Source organism: Eretmochelys imbricata, chromosome 1, assembly GCF_965152235.1.
Source record: "Eretmochelys imbricata isolate rEreImb1 chromosome 1, rEreImb1.hap1, whole genome shotgun sequence".
NCBI classification, from domain to species: domain Eukaryota; kingdom Metazoa; phylum Chordata; order Testudines; family Cheloniidae; genus Eretmochelys; species Eretmochelys imbricata.
Window position 1 is genome coordinate 354,538,351 of NC_135572.1, and position 18,896 is coordinate 354,557,246.

General features: G+C 45.1%; 1 protein-coding gene and 1 pseudogene across 1 annotated transcript; one reads left to right on the forward strand and one right to left on the reverse strand.

Annotated features, from left to right (window-relative positions):
* The first annotated feature begins 6,113 nt into the window (after nt 1-6,113).
* TSGA13 (testis specific 13) lies at nt 6,114-15,936 on the forward strand. Its single transcript, XM_077807917.1, has 5 exons — nt 6,114-6,167; nt 6,800-7,006; nt 8,412-8,521; nt 12,505-12,617; nt 15,740-15,936. Exons 1-5 carry the CDS (start codon nt 6,114-6,116, stop codon nt 15,934-15,936), a joined length of 681 nt encoding a protein of 226 aa, XP_077664043.1.
* Nucleotides 15,937-17,398: 1,462 nt separating this feature from the next.
* LOC144259048 (tubulin alpha-3 chain-like) lies at nt 17,399-18,183 on the reverse strand (annotated as a pseudogene).
* Nucleotides 18,184-18,896: the final 713 nt, after the last annotated feature.

The following is an 18,896-nucleotide window of genomic DNA, read 5'->3' on the forward strand; positions in this document are numbered from 1 at the left end:
AGCTTGGATCCCCCTTCTTAACCCTAATGCCCTCCCGGACCTTGCACTCCACACCCCCTCCAACACCCAAACTGCCTCCCATAGTCCATAAGAACACCGTAGTCTCTTTTTCTTCCTCTCCTAATCAAACATATTCTTCAATACTGTCTATGAACCCCAATCAGGGCCCTACTGTGCTAGACACTATACAAAAACACACATAAGACAGTTCATCAATACCTATTAGCCAGGATGGTCAGGGATGCAAACCCACGATTTGGTTGTCCCTAAACCTCTGACTGCCAGAAGGTGGGACTGTATGACAGGGATAGATCACTCAATAATTTCCCTGTTCTTTTTACTCCCTCTGAAGCATCTGGCACCGGCCACTGTCAGAAGACAGGATACTGGGCTAGAAGGACCACTGGTCTGACCCACTACAGACGTTCTTATCTTCTTATCTAAGCACTCCCAGGCCATAATCAATATCTATTATTTTTCCCCCATGAAAATGTGATGATGTAATGATCTGAAGCTGCTGGCTGCTGGACCTAGTCTCCTCCAAACGTCACAAGCTTTGTCCACAATTGCTATGGGTCAGTGTTATTTTGAATAGCAGGAAGCAACAGGTGTAGAGAATAAATACATAGGAATCCTTATGCCAGGATCAGGCAAAATTTTAATCCTAATCAGTGTCCCACACTGTTGTATCAAAGGCTGGAGCATCTGGGGAGATAGCAATTCATGAAGCCTAGGGTCCATTAGTGAGAAAATCTTGGCCTGGAAGCCAGCATGAAATAAACTGGTCACAACAATCTCTATATTCTGAGGTAAGGTTATTGGCATTTCACGCTAGGTCGGCCCAAGAGGAGCAAGCTTGGCTCAGAACCGCCCCCTGCAGGTGGGGCTTGAACTGTCACTTCCAACTGTCATAGAACCTTCTCGGCCCAACATTCTGCTTCTGAGTAAACAAGAGAGAGAGTCAAAACAAGCCCTCTCCCCGCCCCCCCACCCCCTCCGGGGCTCTGAGGTCTCTGCCTTGTGTAACAATATGATGCCCCTGGATGAGGTGCCAGAGGCAGGGATTGAACCTGGGACACCTGGATCAGAAAGGCTCTTTCCTCCCTCAGCTCACAGCCAGAATCAAATTCATAAACATCGCTGTGCTCCAGACACTACTGGAAGTCAGAGAGGCACCAGTGACTTGTGTTACACCTGCATTACACACAAACAGGACAAATGCATGGGAGGATCTAAGTTCAATTGCCTCCAGCCACATGTCCACATCCCCAGCACAATGGCAAATATCAGCAACACAACAGATGCTTTTTGGCCTCTTTAGTGGCTTTCCCAGCATAAAATCTGATGCCTAGTGTGAAATATTTCCTCCTCCCTAGAGGTTGGTTGGGGATAGTATGAAGAAGCTTGTACTGCTGTTTCCTGGGCCTGTCCATAATAGGACTTCAGAGCTGGCAGTCTGGTACTTTTCTTCAGTGTTAATTTCTACTTTAAAAATACAGGGATATGGAAGAGTTAAAAAAAAAAAAAAAAAGAAGAAGCAAAGTTTATTTAAATGTGCCAGGAAAAATGAGTAAATCCAAGTAAGTATAATCTAATTCTGCTACCTTCATGTAACTCTGTTAACTTATGTGGGGTCTAAATTGAAGATAAAATTTGGCCCTCAACAGACATTTTCTTTTTCTGTGTTCCCTCTTTTCCCTTGGTCTCCCACTGTATTTTCAGATATCTCTCTGGGCTCTGCACCTTTTGTCATCCAATTGGTTTCTCAGCAACTGAGTTCTCTCTTTTTCTTATTTCCCCTCTGAATTCTTTTCCCCCATGAACCTCTGTTTTTCTCTCTGGATCTTTTGCTCCTCCCTCTGTTGTCTGACCTGCTCCGCTGCTATTTCAAACTGTCATGGAATGAACTTTCAGACCCCAACGGTCCAGCAGCTTCTTTTTAAAGGGGCAACACCTGAAATACACCCTTGTTCGATGCCCATTCAGTGTTGTTTGACTAGCAGGTGAGGAGGAACATGTTACCTATTGTTAGAGAGAGGTATATGGCCCCACCTACCTTGGCAACTGTAAATTACATGAATTACATCCAGCAGCTGGATTCACCCTGCGGGAAAGCAGGTAGTCTTGCACCTGTCCTCCCCCACGATTTAGCTGTCATTTGTGGTCTGGGCTCCCTATGTCTTGCTGGTGGATGCTGCTGAGGTGATGTCCTGAACCTGCATGTTCTATGCTCTCACCCTAGCCAGTGTCCTCCCTTTCTGGGTATTTCTGGCCTACTATTTGTGAGGAAGGTGCAGCTTCTTTCCACCAGGGAAAACCTTCTCCCTTGTGTTCACACTGGCAGAATCTAGCCCATTGGCACACACTTTAAACTTGCTTGAGGCCAGACCAGGTAATACCAAGGACTGGCTGGGTGGTTTGGACAAGGTCAAAGGCTGTTAAAATAGCTGTATTGTCCTTTGGTTGGAGCACCTGTATGAGACCCTAATGTGGCTAAAATTCAGTAGTTTTTGCCATTGCATGGTGTGCTGGACACTTTGTAAATGCAAAGGGGCCAGTCCCTCCCCCCCACATCCTTATTCAGGCATTTCAGCGGGTATTTTGTGAACAGCCACTGGCCCCTGCAGCCACTATGCTGGAGCTCTGCAGTGCACCATTTGGAGGAGAGACGATGTTCTCTGGTGGTGGGGGAGACGGAAGAAGGGAGTGGACGACTGTGAGAAACAGCCACTCTACAAGTCGTGTTTCACCTCCCTGAGAGCAGTGTAAAATAGTGCTACTGCCATGAGCAAGAGTAAGTCCTTGTCTGTCCTCCTCATTGTAGATGGCTCCCATTACCGTAGCATCTGAGCACCTCACACTCTTCTATGTATTTACCCTGAAACCACCTGTAGGGCAGGGTAGGGGTAGGGCAGTCCTATTTTCCCCCATTTCACAGATGGGAATCTGAGGCACAGAGACTCTAAGAATCACACAGGACATCTGTGGGAAGCAGGGAATTTAATACAGGCTTGCCGAGCCCTAAACTAGTGCCCTAATCACTGTGCCATTCTTCCTCTTCCAGAGTTTTTAGACACTGTGGTGATATACTGATGAAGGAAATAGGATTTAAGGCCAGTCCACGTCTCTCTATCCTTCACTCTCTGCCTGCAGGTTCACATGTTCCAACTAGTCCTGCCATCAGTGCTTTACCAGTCGTAACTAATTACGACATCTTGGTGAGGTAGATATTGTCATTTTACAGATGGAGATACGGTGGCAGAGAGGAGTTTGGTGACTTTATCCAAGATTACACCATAAACCACTAGCAAAGCTGGAATAAGAATTCAGGAGTTCTTGGTTCTCACCACTAGCATATGTTACCTCACCACTGGCCTCAAGGTCCAAAGAAAAGATGGTACAGGAATGTCATAATCCCTGATTTAGAAATGGTACATGAGGGTAACCAAATGTTCCAAGTAACCCCCTGGCATCCAATCTGCATCAGGTTTAGCCATAAATATTTTCAAAATGGAGAAGCCACCAGCCATAAGGTCTTCTCATTCCCCTGGAACTATGCCATTCCCTGGATGTCCTCATAGGTATGTTATGCCAATGTCTTTTGGCTTTCTCAAAGACAATCATGGTTTTGGTTAGAATTCAGTTAATATATGGAGAATTGTTATATTGTGGGAGTTAAAAGAAGTTTAATAAAATCTGAGTGGACTGGATAGCTCAAGGGATTTGTGATGGATTACAGAATTGTTCACCTATAGCAGTTGACCCATTTAAGTCAATGAAAGTTTGTAATTGACTTCAGTATGCATAGAATCTAGCCTATAGAATGCAGCATGGGTCAATAGTGACTGAAAATTGCTGTTAAGGGGCCCTGGGTAAAAGTTTTAAATGCCTAAGTAATTTAGGGTCCTAAATCCTATTTACTTTCAGTGATTTGTATGGCTCCTTCTAGCTTGCCAAACCAACTATAAACTACATCAATTACACTAACTTTCAATGGGATTAAGGCTCCTAAAACAGAGGCACTTTTGAAAATTTTAACCCTTATATGACATGAGATAAGTGATTCTCAGCTATGTTTGTTTCATCGCACCCTAAAGTGTGGTATGTGCTTCACAGACTTACAATTAGACAGTTTCCTGTCCTGAAGATCTTTAAATTTAATCAGTCAAAAAGGCAAAGGATGGAAGAGGGGATAGAAATATACAAGCAAGTGACTGAGGTGATATTGGGCACAACTCTTGTTAGGTCTACAATATTTTTTCTCCCTCCAGAATTATCTGCTTCCAGTTTCTACATATAGGGATTAATTCATTCATCCACCAATACATACCTTCCATAGGTGGGGTAAAACATCGCAACTCTTTAAAAGTGCACAACAGTTGTGATATATATTTTGTAACTAATTATTTTATTTGGATTTAGTCTGTTGGCCTTTTTGCAAAAGCATATACCTTGAAGCTGGTGTCCTGGCCAAAATTTCAATTTGGGTAGTTACCATTAGCCTTCAGATATTCCTACTGCATTCTTCTATACTTATTGTCCTAAACTGCTATGTGCAGTTAAACGGCTACCACCTTACACCACAGAGGTGGCCATACCTCCATGGTGAGAGAAATGATTGTGACATATACAGTTTGTGTAGTGATTTGAAATCCTTTGAGTTGAAAGATGCTATATAAAGGTAAGATGATAGTGTAATAGGCAGCAGTAGATGAAATGCAAAGAAACAAAGATTCATTTCTATATAAATATGGTTTGTAAAATATGATGGGGAAAATATTAACTTTAGACAAAAGGTTTGATCACTTTATATTAAGTTTCCATTTCTAATAGTGTGTAAAGGGTTAATAAATGATTAATGCATATTTTAAAGTTTTGTACCAACATGAGTAGTGTGTGGGTGTGCATTAGATGGTTTATCCTCTATAACACCTTTGACTGATATGTATATCTCCAAAAGAGGTAGGGAAGAGCTTAGAAGAGTGAAATAATTTAAATACCTAGGATCAACGGTTGCTGACAATGATGCCTTCCTTAGAGATGCCCGGCCTTGTACTAAAGCTGCTTGGTGAAAATGACTTGAGCTGATTCCAGTTCTGTGTGACAAAAATATGCCAATAAAGTTAAAAAAAGATAGAACGTATAAAACTGTAATTCGACCCATCTTAATATATGGCACAGAGACTCGGCCAGCCACAAAAGCAATCAATATGTTCTCCTCAGTTGAAATGGTCAAATGGTTGGCCACTCCATGATAGAAAACAAAATGAGGTTTGTAAGAGGCCTAATGCAGGTTGCTCCAACTGAAGGCAAGTTGAGGGAAGATAGGCTATGTTGGTATGGTCACATCCAGCAGAAACCCAAGAGCTGTATTGGTTGGATGGCTTTTGCAACATTTGTGGATAGAAGACAACCAAGGGGGAGACCAATGACTTAGTAGATGGACCAGATATAAATCAACCTCAGAGAGACCAATCTGGATGACAGTCTGGCATACAATCATAAATTTTGTAAGAAGGCTATAAAAGTCGCCAACTCCAGACAGGGAAGGAGAAAGAGTCAAAAGGTGTAAGCTGTGATTATAAGCAATCTATTGACCTGCTGGTCTCTCCGTATCAATTTATAGCAATTGATTAATCATTTATTTAAGACCCATGTATAACCTACTTATTAATTGAACCATAATATAAAGGGTTTTATACATATCAGTCAAAGGTGATATGTATAAAACCAAAGGGTAACCAAAGGTTTTCTTAAACAGAAGAAAAATGTATTGACCATTGACAGTAATTTAGGTGGACATATTTACATTGCTAGCCTGGTCTGCTGAACATGTAGCCACAGAGGCTAGCATAGCCTACTGGTGAGTGTGTGTTACAGATCTCTGGCTGTGCCTGATCCACAGAGGATATAAATCATTGCAACTAGCAGCTATAAAAAATATAGACTATAGCTCAAGCTGTAGTCGCTCATGTTTTCTGTATCGGAGTCCCTGGTAAAATCCACTATCTGTTGGCTAAGACAGTGGCTATCATACTAGCACTGCTGGGAAAAGGGCTTTTGGGATCCAGATAATAAATATTATTTAATTTCGTAGTTTGATTTAGAAGAACATGAGCAAGTTTTTTCTACAAAATGAGGAGCGGTATTGTTACCATCCCAAACTGGTAAGTGAACCACTTTGTAACCAACACTACTGTCTACTGGAGCATTAAAATTCAAGCACTACAAGCCTACTGCTGTGAGTCCTATTCCCCCTGTGCAAGCGTTGACATCATGAATATCATCATCGCTGTTGGTACTAAGTGGCCTCTTTGTTGGCATTTTTAGCATAGGCTCCAAGTCCTGAGGGCTTATTTCATTGCTACTTCAGAGGTGTTCCTTCAGCTGTAAGACAGGGTTTGGGCAATGGAGGTAGCTCACACTGCCACTGCCCATGATATTCCTCTTCTGTGGATATTTGTCTAACCTGCTCTTAAAAATCTCCAATTAGGGAATTCCACACCTCCCTCAGCAATTTGTTCCAATGCTTAACTGTAGTTCTGAGGTTCAAACCCTGCTGATCCCACCCCTGATGTGGATGTTATTGTGGGTCATTACACACCCATAAGGAGGCAGTTAGTGGTTTCTTATGTGTGATGTTTGTATGTATTGCTATGGGTTCATTCTGTCCAGCAGAGGGAAGTGGGGAGCAATTTTTTCTGAAATGCCGTTTTCAGTGAGTTTAATAGCAATTATACCCTGGAATAAAATGGAGGTGGCACTTCTAACCCAGACATCCCACTTTACCCCTGTACAGGCAAAGTACTTTGTGCCACTGACCGATGCTAAATTTCAAGACTATCTCAATGGCCGCAAGAGATGTGCCAAACTTATGTGCAGATCTTCAGAGTTCAATCAAGACAAGACAACACTGATAGTGACTAACAATCCCCTTCCTGACCTGAATTCCAGTCAAAGAAAGGACACCCCCATGAAGTTTTTCTGCAAAGAGCACTTAAGAAGGGTAAAACGTTTCACTGCTAATTTTTAAACTGGGAAAGGACATGGCCCTTGTAATGCTGAGATTTACAGAGGTCCAGGGTTGCACCTTTGAGTTATGAGGAAGTAATATCTAATGATTAGAGCAGAGGATGAGTAGTCAGGGCTCTTGGGATCTAGTCTTACCAATACCACTAATTCCTGATGTGACTTTGGGCAAGTCACTTAATCTAATGTGCCTCATTTTCTCCATCTGTAAAATAGAGATAATATTGATACATAGCTAAACATATCTAGATACTTATATGGCTCCCATCACCACAGAATCTGAGTGCTTCCCAAAAGTTAAGTGGTATGACAATATCCCCCATAACTCTTTCCCTTCTCCACCTCTAGGAGTAAAAATGTATACTGTGTGTGTATTTGCAAACACTCAGGTTCCAAGCACTTTTTCTCTCCCATCATATCTATGCTTGTTTTTATTTGCCGTTCATGAATATTGGCATGACCAGGTTTTTGTTCATGTACAAGTCCTGCCTGTTTGCATACAGTCTTCCAATCAGGGAGCAGAAACACCACCATGTAATGTAGGTAAGCAGTCAAATACCACAATAGCAAATAGTCTAAGTGACCAGTTTGTGAACAAGACACAGGTTCAAATGTTTGCATGAACTGGTCATGGAGAGCAAATGAGTAAAACTGGTCATTTGTTTGGAGAGCATTGAGGCCCAGATCCTCAAAAGATACTTAGGTGCCTAACTCCTTTTGATTTCAATAGACATTAAATGCCTAAATACCTTTGAGGACTGGGCCTGAGATCCTTGTGTGAAAGGCACAGCAAAGGTGCCAGAAATTATTAATTGAGCATGTGGTGTTAGACTGCAATGTGGACAAGGAGTTGGAAGGAAATATCCTCAGTTTTGTCACGAGGATCACAATATTTGATGTTTTGCTTAATGCCCCAGCTCCTCAATTTGTACAATTACATGATAATCTCAACTTTCATATTTCAAAACATAAGTTTCAAGTCCTCATAGATGCAAATTAAAACGTTAGAAACATGCAGCAAGTGTATCCCATAGGCTCAGAAACCAGAAGTCAGATTAAAGAGAATTTGACATTTATTTTTAAATCTCATGATTTTTGGCAGCCTGACTTATTTTTGAGGTTGTCGTTAGCAATACACTATCTTTGTCTTTATAACAATTCAGCCTCTTTTGCTCTCCACCAGTGCTCTCCATTCACTGTATTTGCTTTTACTTCCTCTGAGAGATTCCTGCTTATCCAAGCCTTCTCTTCCCTGGGTCATGACTTTAAGTTCTCCTTGCTGACTGCAAAGTATTTGCTTTTCCTCTTAGGGGCCAATTTTTATGACTCCCCTTGCAACCTACATGTAGGCAGATCTGATTTCTTTTCCATTTCTCCCAAAGGGGATCGATGCCAGGAGTCAGCTTCATTTACCCCCGCTGAAGACACAACAGCTGACTGAAGCAGGCATACATTTTGATGAGGGAAAGGTTGGGAAATCACTCCAGTTCAGGTGAAGTCGGTGCCCCATTTCTTTGCTCGCTGGTCCTTATCAGTCCAGTGACATGGTGTCACATGTTGGGGTGCAATCCAGACTAGTGAGAGGTTGTCTCTCCACCAGCCCTGTTCCCCTATCTGCTTTAAAATGCTCTGCTGCTGTAGCTCACTAGTCTGGATGCTCCCCACCAGAATACAAGCATGTGCTAAGTGTCTGAGACAAGCAGCCATGGTTCATTAATTTGGATCCCATCAGCATGCTTATTACACTACAGCCACATACTGGTCTCTGCCTACTACTAGCCAAGTGAACCTGTGGCGTAGCCAGGTGGAAAAAACAGGGGGAGCGGAGATTAAAAAGGGCACCACCCCCTGGTACTCACCCAGCGGCGCTCCGGGTCTTCAGCAGCACTTTGGCGTTGGGTCCTTCACTCGCTCTGGTCTTCGGCACGGAAGGACAGCCCCCCCCACCCCCCGCCACCGCAATGCTGCTGAAGACCGGAGAGAGTACTGCCAAAGTACTGCTGAAGACCCGGAGCACTGCTGGGTGAGTACCAGGGGATGGGGCCTTTTTTTTTTTTACCTCCACTCCCCCTGACCCACCACCGAAGACCCGGAGCACCGCCGGGTGAGTAAAAATTTAAAAGGCGCCAAAGAATTAAAAAAGGCACCAGTTCTCCTCAGTGGGGGAGCAGCCGCTGCCCCACTCCCCCCCAGCTACGCTACTGAAGTGAACCCTACACCCACCCACCTCCAGTCCTGAATTTCCCCAAATCCATCTACCCTGAAGTGTCTACACCTCTCCTCAACTACTCAAAGAAATAATACTGTTTGTTTGCTCCTTTAAGGAGACTATACCCAGCAGCTTGCCACATTAACTGGAGTTAACAATCACTTCAATTCAAACACAGTACCGGGTGTGGGGGGGTTAAATTTATTTTAATCTATTAATGACAGGACATAGGCTGAATGATGCCAAATAAAAGAACTAAAAGTGAAAACCTGTATCTAATACAATCTAGCAAGGTACGGTCTTTGTTTAAAATGGTTTTGCTCATCACTTACTCTTGGTCCACCGTGGCTGACTATCCTTCAGTCAGGACCTTCCACAGAAGTATGAGGTGCCGATTTCCCTTGTCGTCTTAAGTGAAAAAACTTAGAGGTTCACTGCCCCTCTCTTTATAGTCCAGTAAAGCTTTGAAAAGCATCTCCTAAAGTTCATGAGACCCTGTTTCAAGAACCAGGAAGGCTTCCTCGGGGTGTGGTCTCCATCCCCCAGTGATAGCTAAATCATTACGTCCTCCCTTTGTTAGCTTGATGGCTTTGTTTACCTTGTATGTAAATGTGCCTTCAATGTGTCTGCCTGATGCCCAGGCTGGTTAGCCAAGCAAATTCTTTATGATCTAGACATACTGACTCCCAAACCACCTCATGAGCTTTAATGGTTCTATTTACTGCCTATGTAAATTGTAATTCTATTGTTACTGGTCACATGGCTTCATTTGTATTCAAGACCTGGACAGTCCTGTTTCTACTGTCTTCAAATACAGACTTTAAAACACAAAATCAGAGAACATCCATAACTCCATATGTAGCATAGTCACACATATCCCACAATGATATTATTGACCAGTGTGGTGTTAGTTTTCAAATGATACCTCACAAGGCACAGGTTGTACCAATATCATTGCAGTAGTGTGTAGGGTGTGAATACAGAGGTGCTTAGGGTCAAACATGGATCTTCTTAGACTGAAGAGTTACTTTATCTTCTTTGTTCCAGTGACTCATAGGTTGGAGGCGAGCCTGGCACAAGTAGCAAGACTATGAGCTGCCATGGGGGAGGGAGAAAAAGTGTTTTGAAGATGAAATCTGTGTATTAAATTTAATCACCAGTAAAAAATTATTTGCACGACTCAAGGTAGCCAAAAAGAACAATTCTGCACATTCTGCTTTGGCCCTGTTTTGTATGGTTTGTCATTATATCCAAGCTCTGCATTTTTATATCAGAGGGGCCTATAGGGTAACATCCAGTCCTTCACACCCTGGGCTAGTGTAGTATTGTTTTCTACAGCACAAATTCTGGTACTTACAATTTCTGTAGCGCAAGGCCCTCCCCCAGATGGGTTGTCAACACGGATTCCAGTAGGGACCTTCAGCACCACAGGCCCTTGAGCTAAAGGAATAACTCCATTCATAGGTGCCAACTCCGTGGTGCTCCAGGGCTGGAGCACCCACAGGGAAAAATTACTGGGTGCTCTGTACCCACCGGCAACCAAGCTTCCCCCACCCCACCCCACACCTCCTCCCTGAGAGCGTGCGTCCCAGCTCCTCCGCCTATCATAGAATGATGAATATCAGGGTTGGAAGGGACCCCAAAGGTCATCTAGTCCAACCCCCTGCTCGAAGCAGGACCAATTCCCAGTTAAATCATCCCAGCCAGGGCTTTGTCAAGCCTGACCTTAAAAACCTCTAAGGAAGGAGATTCTACCACCTCCCTAGGTAACGCATTCCAGTGTTTCACCACCCTCCTAGTGAAAAAGTTTTTTCTAATATCCAACCTAAATCTCCCCCACTGCAACTTGAGATCATTACTCCTCGTTCTGTCATCTGCTATCATTGAGAACAGTCTAGAGCCATCCTCTTTGGAACCCCCTTTCAGGTAGTTGAAAGCAGCTATCAAATCCCCCCTCATTCTTCTCTTCTGCAGGCTAAACAATCCCAGCTCCCTCAGCCTCTCCTCATAAGTCATGTGTTCTAGACCCCTAATCATTTTTGTTGCCCTTCACTGGACTCTCTCCAATTTATCCACATCCTTCTTGTAGTGTGGGGCCCAAAACTGGACACAGTACTCCAGATGAGGCCTCACCAATGTTGAATAGAGGGGAACGATCACGTCCCTCGATCTGCTCGCTATGCCCCTACTTATACATCCCAAAATGCCATTGGCCTTCTTGGCAACAAGGGCACACTGCTGACTCAGCGCTATCTCTCAGCGCATCCTGCCTTGCCGCTGCTGGGAGGTGTTTGGTGGCATGCTGGGAGGGAGGGGGAGAAGCAGGGATGTGGCACGCTCAGGGGAGGAGGTAGGGAGAGGTGGGGCCAGGGCAGGGATTTGGGGAAGGAGTCAGAATAGGGGCATGGAGCGGGTGGAGACTTTGGGGAAGGGGTTGGAATGGGGGCAGGGCAAGGGCAGGAGTGGGCAAGACAGGGGTGGGGGGGGGTCAAGCACCCACCGGCTGGAGCAGAAGTTGGTGCCTATGATTCCATTGGCTGGCAGCAGTAGTAGGCTGCTACCCCTTAATGCATTAAAGGAATTTTGCTTTGGGTTATGCTTCATCTTAGAGCAGCAGTCCCCAAAATTTGAGGATTGGACCCCCTTTTACTCCTGTCCATGCCCCTCCCCAGAGCTGGCATTGGGGCCGTGGCTCAGGGGGAGGACACAGTCAGGGGTCATGGGGCCGAGGCAGGGGCTGCAGCTGGAGGTGGGTCTGGGACCAGGAGTGGGACAGAGGCTGAAGGTGGGGATGTGAGCAGAGCCACAGCTGGGCTGTGGTGGGTGCCAGAAGCCAGGCATGTGGCCAGGTGCAGCTCCTCTCCTGGTCCTGCCCCAGCCTCCACCCTGGCCTGGGAATGGAGCTGCGGCCAAGGCTGCGGGCTGTTGCTGGGCCGGGAGCGGAGCCGCACTGACACTGGGGATGGGACAGGTGCAGGGCCAGGAGCTGGAGGCGCAGGTGGTGGAGGGATGGGAGCAGAGCTGGGGGCAGGGAAGGGCTGGGTGGCGCTCCCTCCCCACCTCCGTGAGGGCTGGCCCAGGCCCTGCCATGCCCCCCTCGAAGGTTTCTCCCCACCCCCTTAGAGGGCCTCGCCCCACACTCAGTGGACCTCTGTCTTAAAGCAATATCATTTACTGAGCCATGCAGTGTTTGGGCTTGCTACAGAGATCTTCAAGCATAAATTGGTGCAGCCCTTCTGAGTAAGTTTTTCCATTCCAAACTGCAGGTTTTCCAGAGACAATGATTTCAAGACTGAAGGACAGTTTTCCAAAAGCTATGCTGAGAGGCGATTGCTAAAGCTATATCCCCATCTCCACTTTCAAGCTTTCCCTAGACTAGGTGAGAAGTTACCACACGTGCCCCCACCCAGAATTGCCACTTGGCTAGTATTAAGCTTACTCACACAGACTGAGCATGCTCAGTAGCATCTGCTGAAGCCACTGTCCTCCCTCCCCTCCCCCTATTTGTAGGTATGGGTCATGTCTGGGTGGGAGGAGAGGGAAGTATGATAGATGCCCCCACCACCCAACCCTCCTCTGTTAAAAAGGAGGAAGAGATTACTGAATCATTACAGTAGGGTGATGCACTTGGCTTCCACAGAAACAACCAGAGCTGTGTACAGGATTTGTTCTCGGTGTTTACATTTTTCACAGGAGAAATTTATGGAGCTGATGTATCTAAGAACTGCTCTTGTTCTGGGTTTGTCCACAGTCCAGAAAGTAAACTGCCATGAGAAGAGCAGCCCTTGTGCTATCTCAGCCCTCTAAATAGTTCCTCAGATATTTAAAAAGCCAATACAAAATGTCAGCACCAATGCCTGTGCGTATGCGAGCCCCCTAGTAAGCATGTTACACAGGCTCACTTTTCCCCTTCCTTCCCTTAAATGTACAGTGTTTGATAAGCTGCATCGCTCTTCAGCCATGAGAGAAGTAGTCCAGTATATTATGTATTGCAGTAATGTCAATTTATTTGCAACATCAAGCTGATATGGCTGATTCCTCCTGAAGATGCCACTTCCCTCCCAGATCAGTTGCCACTCCTCCAACCTTCAAATAGTACTGCTCCCCAGAGGTTTTCCTTCCTTACCTATATCAAATTACTGTCCAAGTCAGCGGATGGGGAAGTTTTGGGCCTTGTAGCCTCCCTTGGCAAGTAAGTAGGCCCCTTGTCTCCATCTCACACCCGCCCTCCTCTGATTCTCCCCTCCTCAAATCCCAAACCCCTTATCTCAAAGCTCCCACTAGGTACCATTTGATCTCCCCAAGCTCAGATCCCAACCCAAGTTCCTCAGAAGCACAAACCCATGCACCTAATAACCAGAACTCTTACCAAGAAAGGCCCCAAGGCCTACAACTTCCCCATCAACTGAAATATTGTCTAGGTGAAACACCAGCAGGGCTGTCTTCTTGACAATCCTCCTTCTGAAGGCAGCTGACCAGCAGGAATCCCTCTGCTGAGCAGGGGTCCTCTAGGAATATAAGCTTAATGGGCTTCCCCTCTCCCATGCCGTGGTGGCAAGTTTTCAGAGGTCAGCAAATCAGTAGGATTCTCCTCTGTAGCAGTTGGTGTTTGGAGACTCACTAACAGGGTCCCATGCACTAGAGCAGTGTTTCCTCAACAACTGGTTTCTCGACCACTGCTGGTCCCCGAGATCTCCCTGTCGCAGTTTAGGGGGGCAACAAGCCAGTCCCTGGTATCAAAAAGGTTGAGAAACACTGTCCTAGGGCACTTTGTGCCCTATTCCATCAGAGGATGAGGGAGCAGTGGGCAGTTCTTTGGGATTCTGCCCTAGCCTGAGAGGAGAGGACAGTCACTAAAGGACTGAGTTACTCAAAGGGAGGAGATAGAGGGGCATGATGATTTGCGGGTTCTGTCTGTACAACTTAGGACTTCCATGATACAGCAATTTTCATAGTAACAACTTCATATCATCCAGAATATCTCTAGCTGAATGTGGAAGCCACCTGGCAGGGATGTGTCATATCTTTGTCAGACCAGGGACGATGGTGGAACTCAATGACTGCCTTGTCAGGGTGCAGCACTGTGGGACAATGGGCTAGCTGGGGGTTTGGACAGTGGAAATAATAAAGAGAAGAATGAAGAAACACAGGTGCAGAGCAGTTTATAAAAAGAGTCTTTGGGGAGAAGACTCCTGGAGAGATACATAGGAAGTTCTGGGCAGGAAGAAGGAAGGTGCTGGAGTGGCCAAGGTCAGAGGTAGTGAGCTATGGGGAGAAGACATGTGCTGGAGCTGAGGGGGCCACCCAGGGTCCTGACAGCTCGGACTCCCATCCCAAAGAATGCTCTGTAGTGGTGAGGAAACTGAGGCAGGGCAGGGTTTATTATTTTTGTATAGATCTCTGTATTTCTCATGCAATTAAAGAGCAATAGGATTTTACAACCCCCTGCAAAGCAGCTGTGTGTGTTAAGCATTAAACCTATCCCATGCCTCCTTGAAGTAACCCAGAGAGCTCACATCTTTGACTGGAGGTTTTTAAGAGGGGGCCAGAAAGCAGATCTGTGCCCTGAGAGGGTCCCCAGAGCTCTGAGGCCCTGGCAGTGCCTGGGCCCCATTTAGACTCTATGGGCTTAAAACACCTGGGGATTCAACAACTAGATCCCCTCTCAGCAGTCTGGTTAGTGATCAAGAGGGAGTGCTCTACTGGAGCTGTGACAAGGAGCTGCACCCAGTGCCATGCTGCCAGGATCAACCCCTTCAGAGCCTTCACAGGGGACGAACTGCTACAAGAGGCCACAGCATGATGAGCCAAGATCCTAAACCGAGAGTTGGATCATCCTTCCTCTCTGACTAGTGCCCAGGCCACTGGGAGACCCAAGATCAGGTCCCTAGCAAATTACTTAGTTGCTCTGTGCCTCAATTCCCCATAGGTTGTGAGGATAAATACACTGAAGACTGAGAGGCACTCATATTTTATTGGGGGTCATATAAGTACCTAAGATAGATGGAATAATAGAAAAGAGACTTGAACACTCACTGGTAGCATGGGAACGTGGCCAAAAACAGTTGTATGCTACTTTGATGCTAGCTCTGTGTGTTACCTAGCCTTGCCAAGTTCAACTCACCCACTCTGAATTTGTTTCTTTGAACCAAGGAAAGAACACCTTTGTTCCCACTGCCTTCCCCAGACAGCACAGTAGAAGGTGGGAAGTAGAGTTTGAACTTGGGCTGGTAAATGCTGATTAGAATTTTGCGAGGCTCGTATAAATGTATGTTCCCAAACATTATTGGTTGGTATATTTAAGCAACTCCGGTTAGTCTGTGTACAGCAAGCTCTTGACTCCTATTGTAACCTACTCCTTCTGAGGTTTATTTGAGGGGAGGAGGAGAGGGATTAAAAAGGTATTTACCTCTGAATAATTTGGAGAAGAGAGGAGCCACGCTGTATATCAGCCTTTCCTGTGCGCTGTCTCCCTCTGAAACACCCTGTGCTTTGTTGTAGCTACAGAGGATGTGCAATCCCTTCCAAGAAAGGATAGCAAGCCCACAAGAGAAACAAGCTGCCAGTGGGAACCGTTAACTCTTTCCTCCCTTTTTGAGGCAAAGCCCACTGTCAATGCACCAGGGAAAAACGGCTTCCGGTGTGGGAAAGTCTCGCAGTGGGTAGTAAGCAGTTCTTTTGTAGATAGTTCCAAATAAAGCTTTCCATTGAGTCACTGCTATTTGGATGAATGCAGCCATCAGACCACTAAATGTTCTGGAGCCCAAAAAGCTCAGCTGGCCCCTGCAAAGACACTTTTAACAGAGGTTGCATGATTTGGGGTTTACTGTGGAGAATGATGCTGCAGTGAACGTTTGGGGGACCAAGAACAAGGGTCGTTAACAAAATATTAGTTGTTGGGCTATGAACATTGCCTTAGAAGGGAACACGGTCAGCTCCATCTTTAGCGTTATGGCAGCAGTCAGCCATTAGGATTACACTGAATTCTTTAGTCAAGTGAACTCCCATGCCTGGCAGAGCTCCCAATAGCGTCTCACATTCTTTATAAGAAAGAGCACCTACCCCAGAGCACTTATTCTGGTTCCAGTTTCATAAAATAGCTCTAGTCCTCCAAGGCTTTGCTTGTGGATGGGGAGAAGTACATCAAAAAGCAGCAACACTGGGAGTTAACACATTTCCCCCTTATTTACAGAGGAGATCTTAACATAAATACCTACATGGGGAACAAAAGTTTGAGCAGGGGGCAATCTAGCAGCCAAAGATAGAAAATCCAATGCATGTTTGATGTTGAAGCTAGTTAAATTCAGCCTAGGAAGACAATTTAAAAATAACCCTGATTGTTTAACCATTGAAACAATTTTCATGGGGGTGTTTTGGATTCTCCATTGGTGGAAACTTAAATCAAGACTGGCAGTTTTTCTAAATTATATGGTCTAGATCAATGGGAATTAGTTCAAGAACATCCTTTGGCATGTGTTACTCAGGAAGTTAGACTAGATCACAATGATCCCTTCTGGCCTTGGAATCTATGAATGTGAGAGTTTGAATAATACCCCTCACTTCTTCCCCCTGCCCTCCCACCCCCAAAACACAGTATGGAAATACTACATTTGATTCAAGAATTTTGAAAGCATTACATCTTTTCCAAGGGTAAATTGCAAGAAGATACCAGGCTTAAGATGTCTTACAGACCACATGCTTAACTTTAGTCATAACACAGGGAAGGCCTGCGGTAGATTAGAGGTTTGACAAGATCTTAGTGTCTTAACTGACTCCACCAAGAGCATGCTGTTGGGAAGGTGGGATGGGTTGTTGGGTTAAAGAGTGAACAACAAGAGGCCAAACAGTGAACTCCTCAGGAGAAGTAAGCTGTCTTAAGCAGACACTGTTAGTATGTCATATTCTCCTGTGTATGCAGTGTAGCTGTAGCTGTGTCGGAACCAGGATATTTGAGAGACAAGGTGGGTGAGGTCATATCTTTTATTGGCCCAACATCTGTTGGTGAGAGAGACAAGCTCTCGAGTCACACAGAGCTCTTCTTCGGATCTGAGAAAGATACTCAGAGCATCTGTCCCATCTTGCATTTAGCTGTGATGCTTGGAGTACCTTTCCCAAACCTGAAAGAAGAGCTGAACTTTAGCCAGGTCTCCCACAGCTACATCACTGGTAGTTGATAACAACCTTAAACTCATTTGGGCACCAGTCCACAAACTAGTTGGACCTCCTGGTTTTGATGGTTGATATATAGCTGCATTCACATCCTTGGGCACCTGGTACAGCAGGCAGAAAGCCATGTATTTGCTTTGACGAGGGTCACATTTCACCATCTGGTTGGAGAACTCAAAGCAAGCGTTGGTGATTTCAGGCACTGAGAGCTGCTCATTCTAAGCTTTTTCTGCCAAAATTATGGGCACATAGGTAGTGATGGAGAAGTGCATCCAGGGATAAGGTACCAAGTTAATTTGGAATTCAGCAAGATCCACATTCAAAGGACCATCAAACCTCAGGGAAGCAGTGATAGACGACACTATCTGGGCTATTAGCCTGTTCAAGTTAGGGTAGGAGGGACACTCGATATTGAGGTTATGGTTGCAGATAGTGTAAATGACCCCATGAAAGAACAGTCAGAATGCTCCAGCATGATATGGTAGGTTAGAATGGAATTGTAAGTTCTCCCACTGCAGTGGAGACCTGTAGGCAGGATACACCAAGAACTCCATGTTGGATTTCTTACCAAAGTCTACTGAGAGTTGTTCCATCAGGAGGAATGTGAATCCAGAGCCGGTGCCACCTTCAAAGCTGTGGAAGACTAGGAACCCTTGAATGCCCCTAGGTTTCCACGTGGCTTTATCCAAAGTACTGGCAAGAGAGAAGCCCTCTTTTTGGGCAGCAACGAAAGGTCTTAGTCTGTCATTTAAGGCCTCTTCAATTCCTTTCTCATCCATAGTCACTAGATGCATAGGAAATGCCTAGAAGCATTTACTGCTTTCAAAGCACAGGCCTTGCAAGTGACAGTTCATGGGAGAATGCTCCTGGGTCTATGCCCTTTAAATAGAAGATTTATTGGGATTGTAAAATTCACTTTTTAGTTTTAAGATGTGTTCATGAATGTCACCCCCATTCACGCCAGCGTTTTCAATCAGCATAAATTAAACATCAACCTCGAGTCAGCAATTGTTAGCTAATAACCGATATGGTGCCAACATGCAGCTATGTATAATCATTTGCAGGACTGGGGTCACAGTTAAGCGGAAGTCTTTAAGAATGCAGACTAGAAAAAGAAAAGGTGTATCAGCACCTTAGCTAACACCTCATAAAATCCTAGTGTTAACAACACAGTAGCATCTTAACACATAGCAAGTCAACATAAACATTAACTTGTTGGCCGGTCAAATGTCAAGTGTTGGCCGGCCACTAGTGTTAACCTGAACCAGATAATACATGTTAGAACTAAAATTGTTTTGTCCACACTAGGTTTCCACCACAAGCTAATCATTAATCCATGTGATAGTCAACATGTGGTTAAACACCACACTTTTTCCCTAGTGAAGACAAAGCCCCAAATTAGTCAGACATCAAGTAGGTCTTATTAGTACACCATGCCAATACCTCCCTTGGTTGCACCAAATCCACAAAGTTATTTAGGCTTCTATAGCAT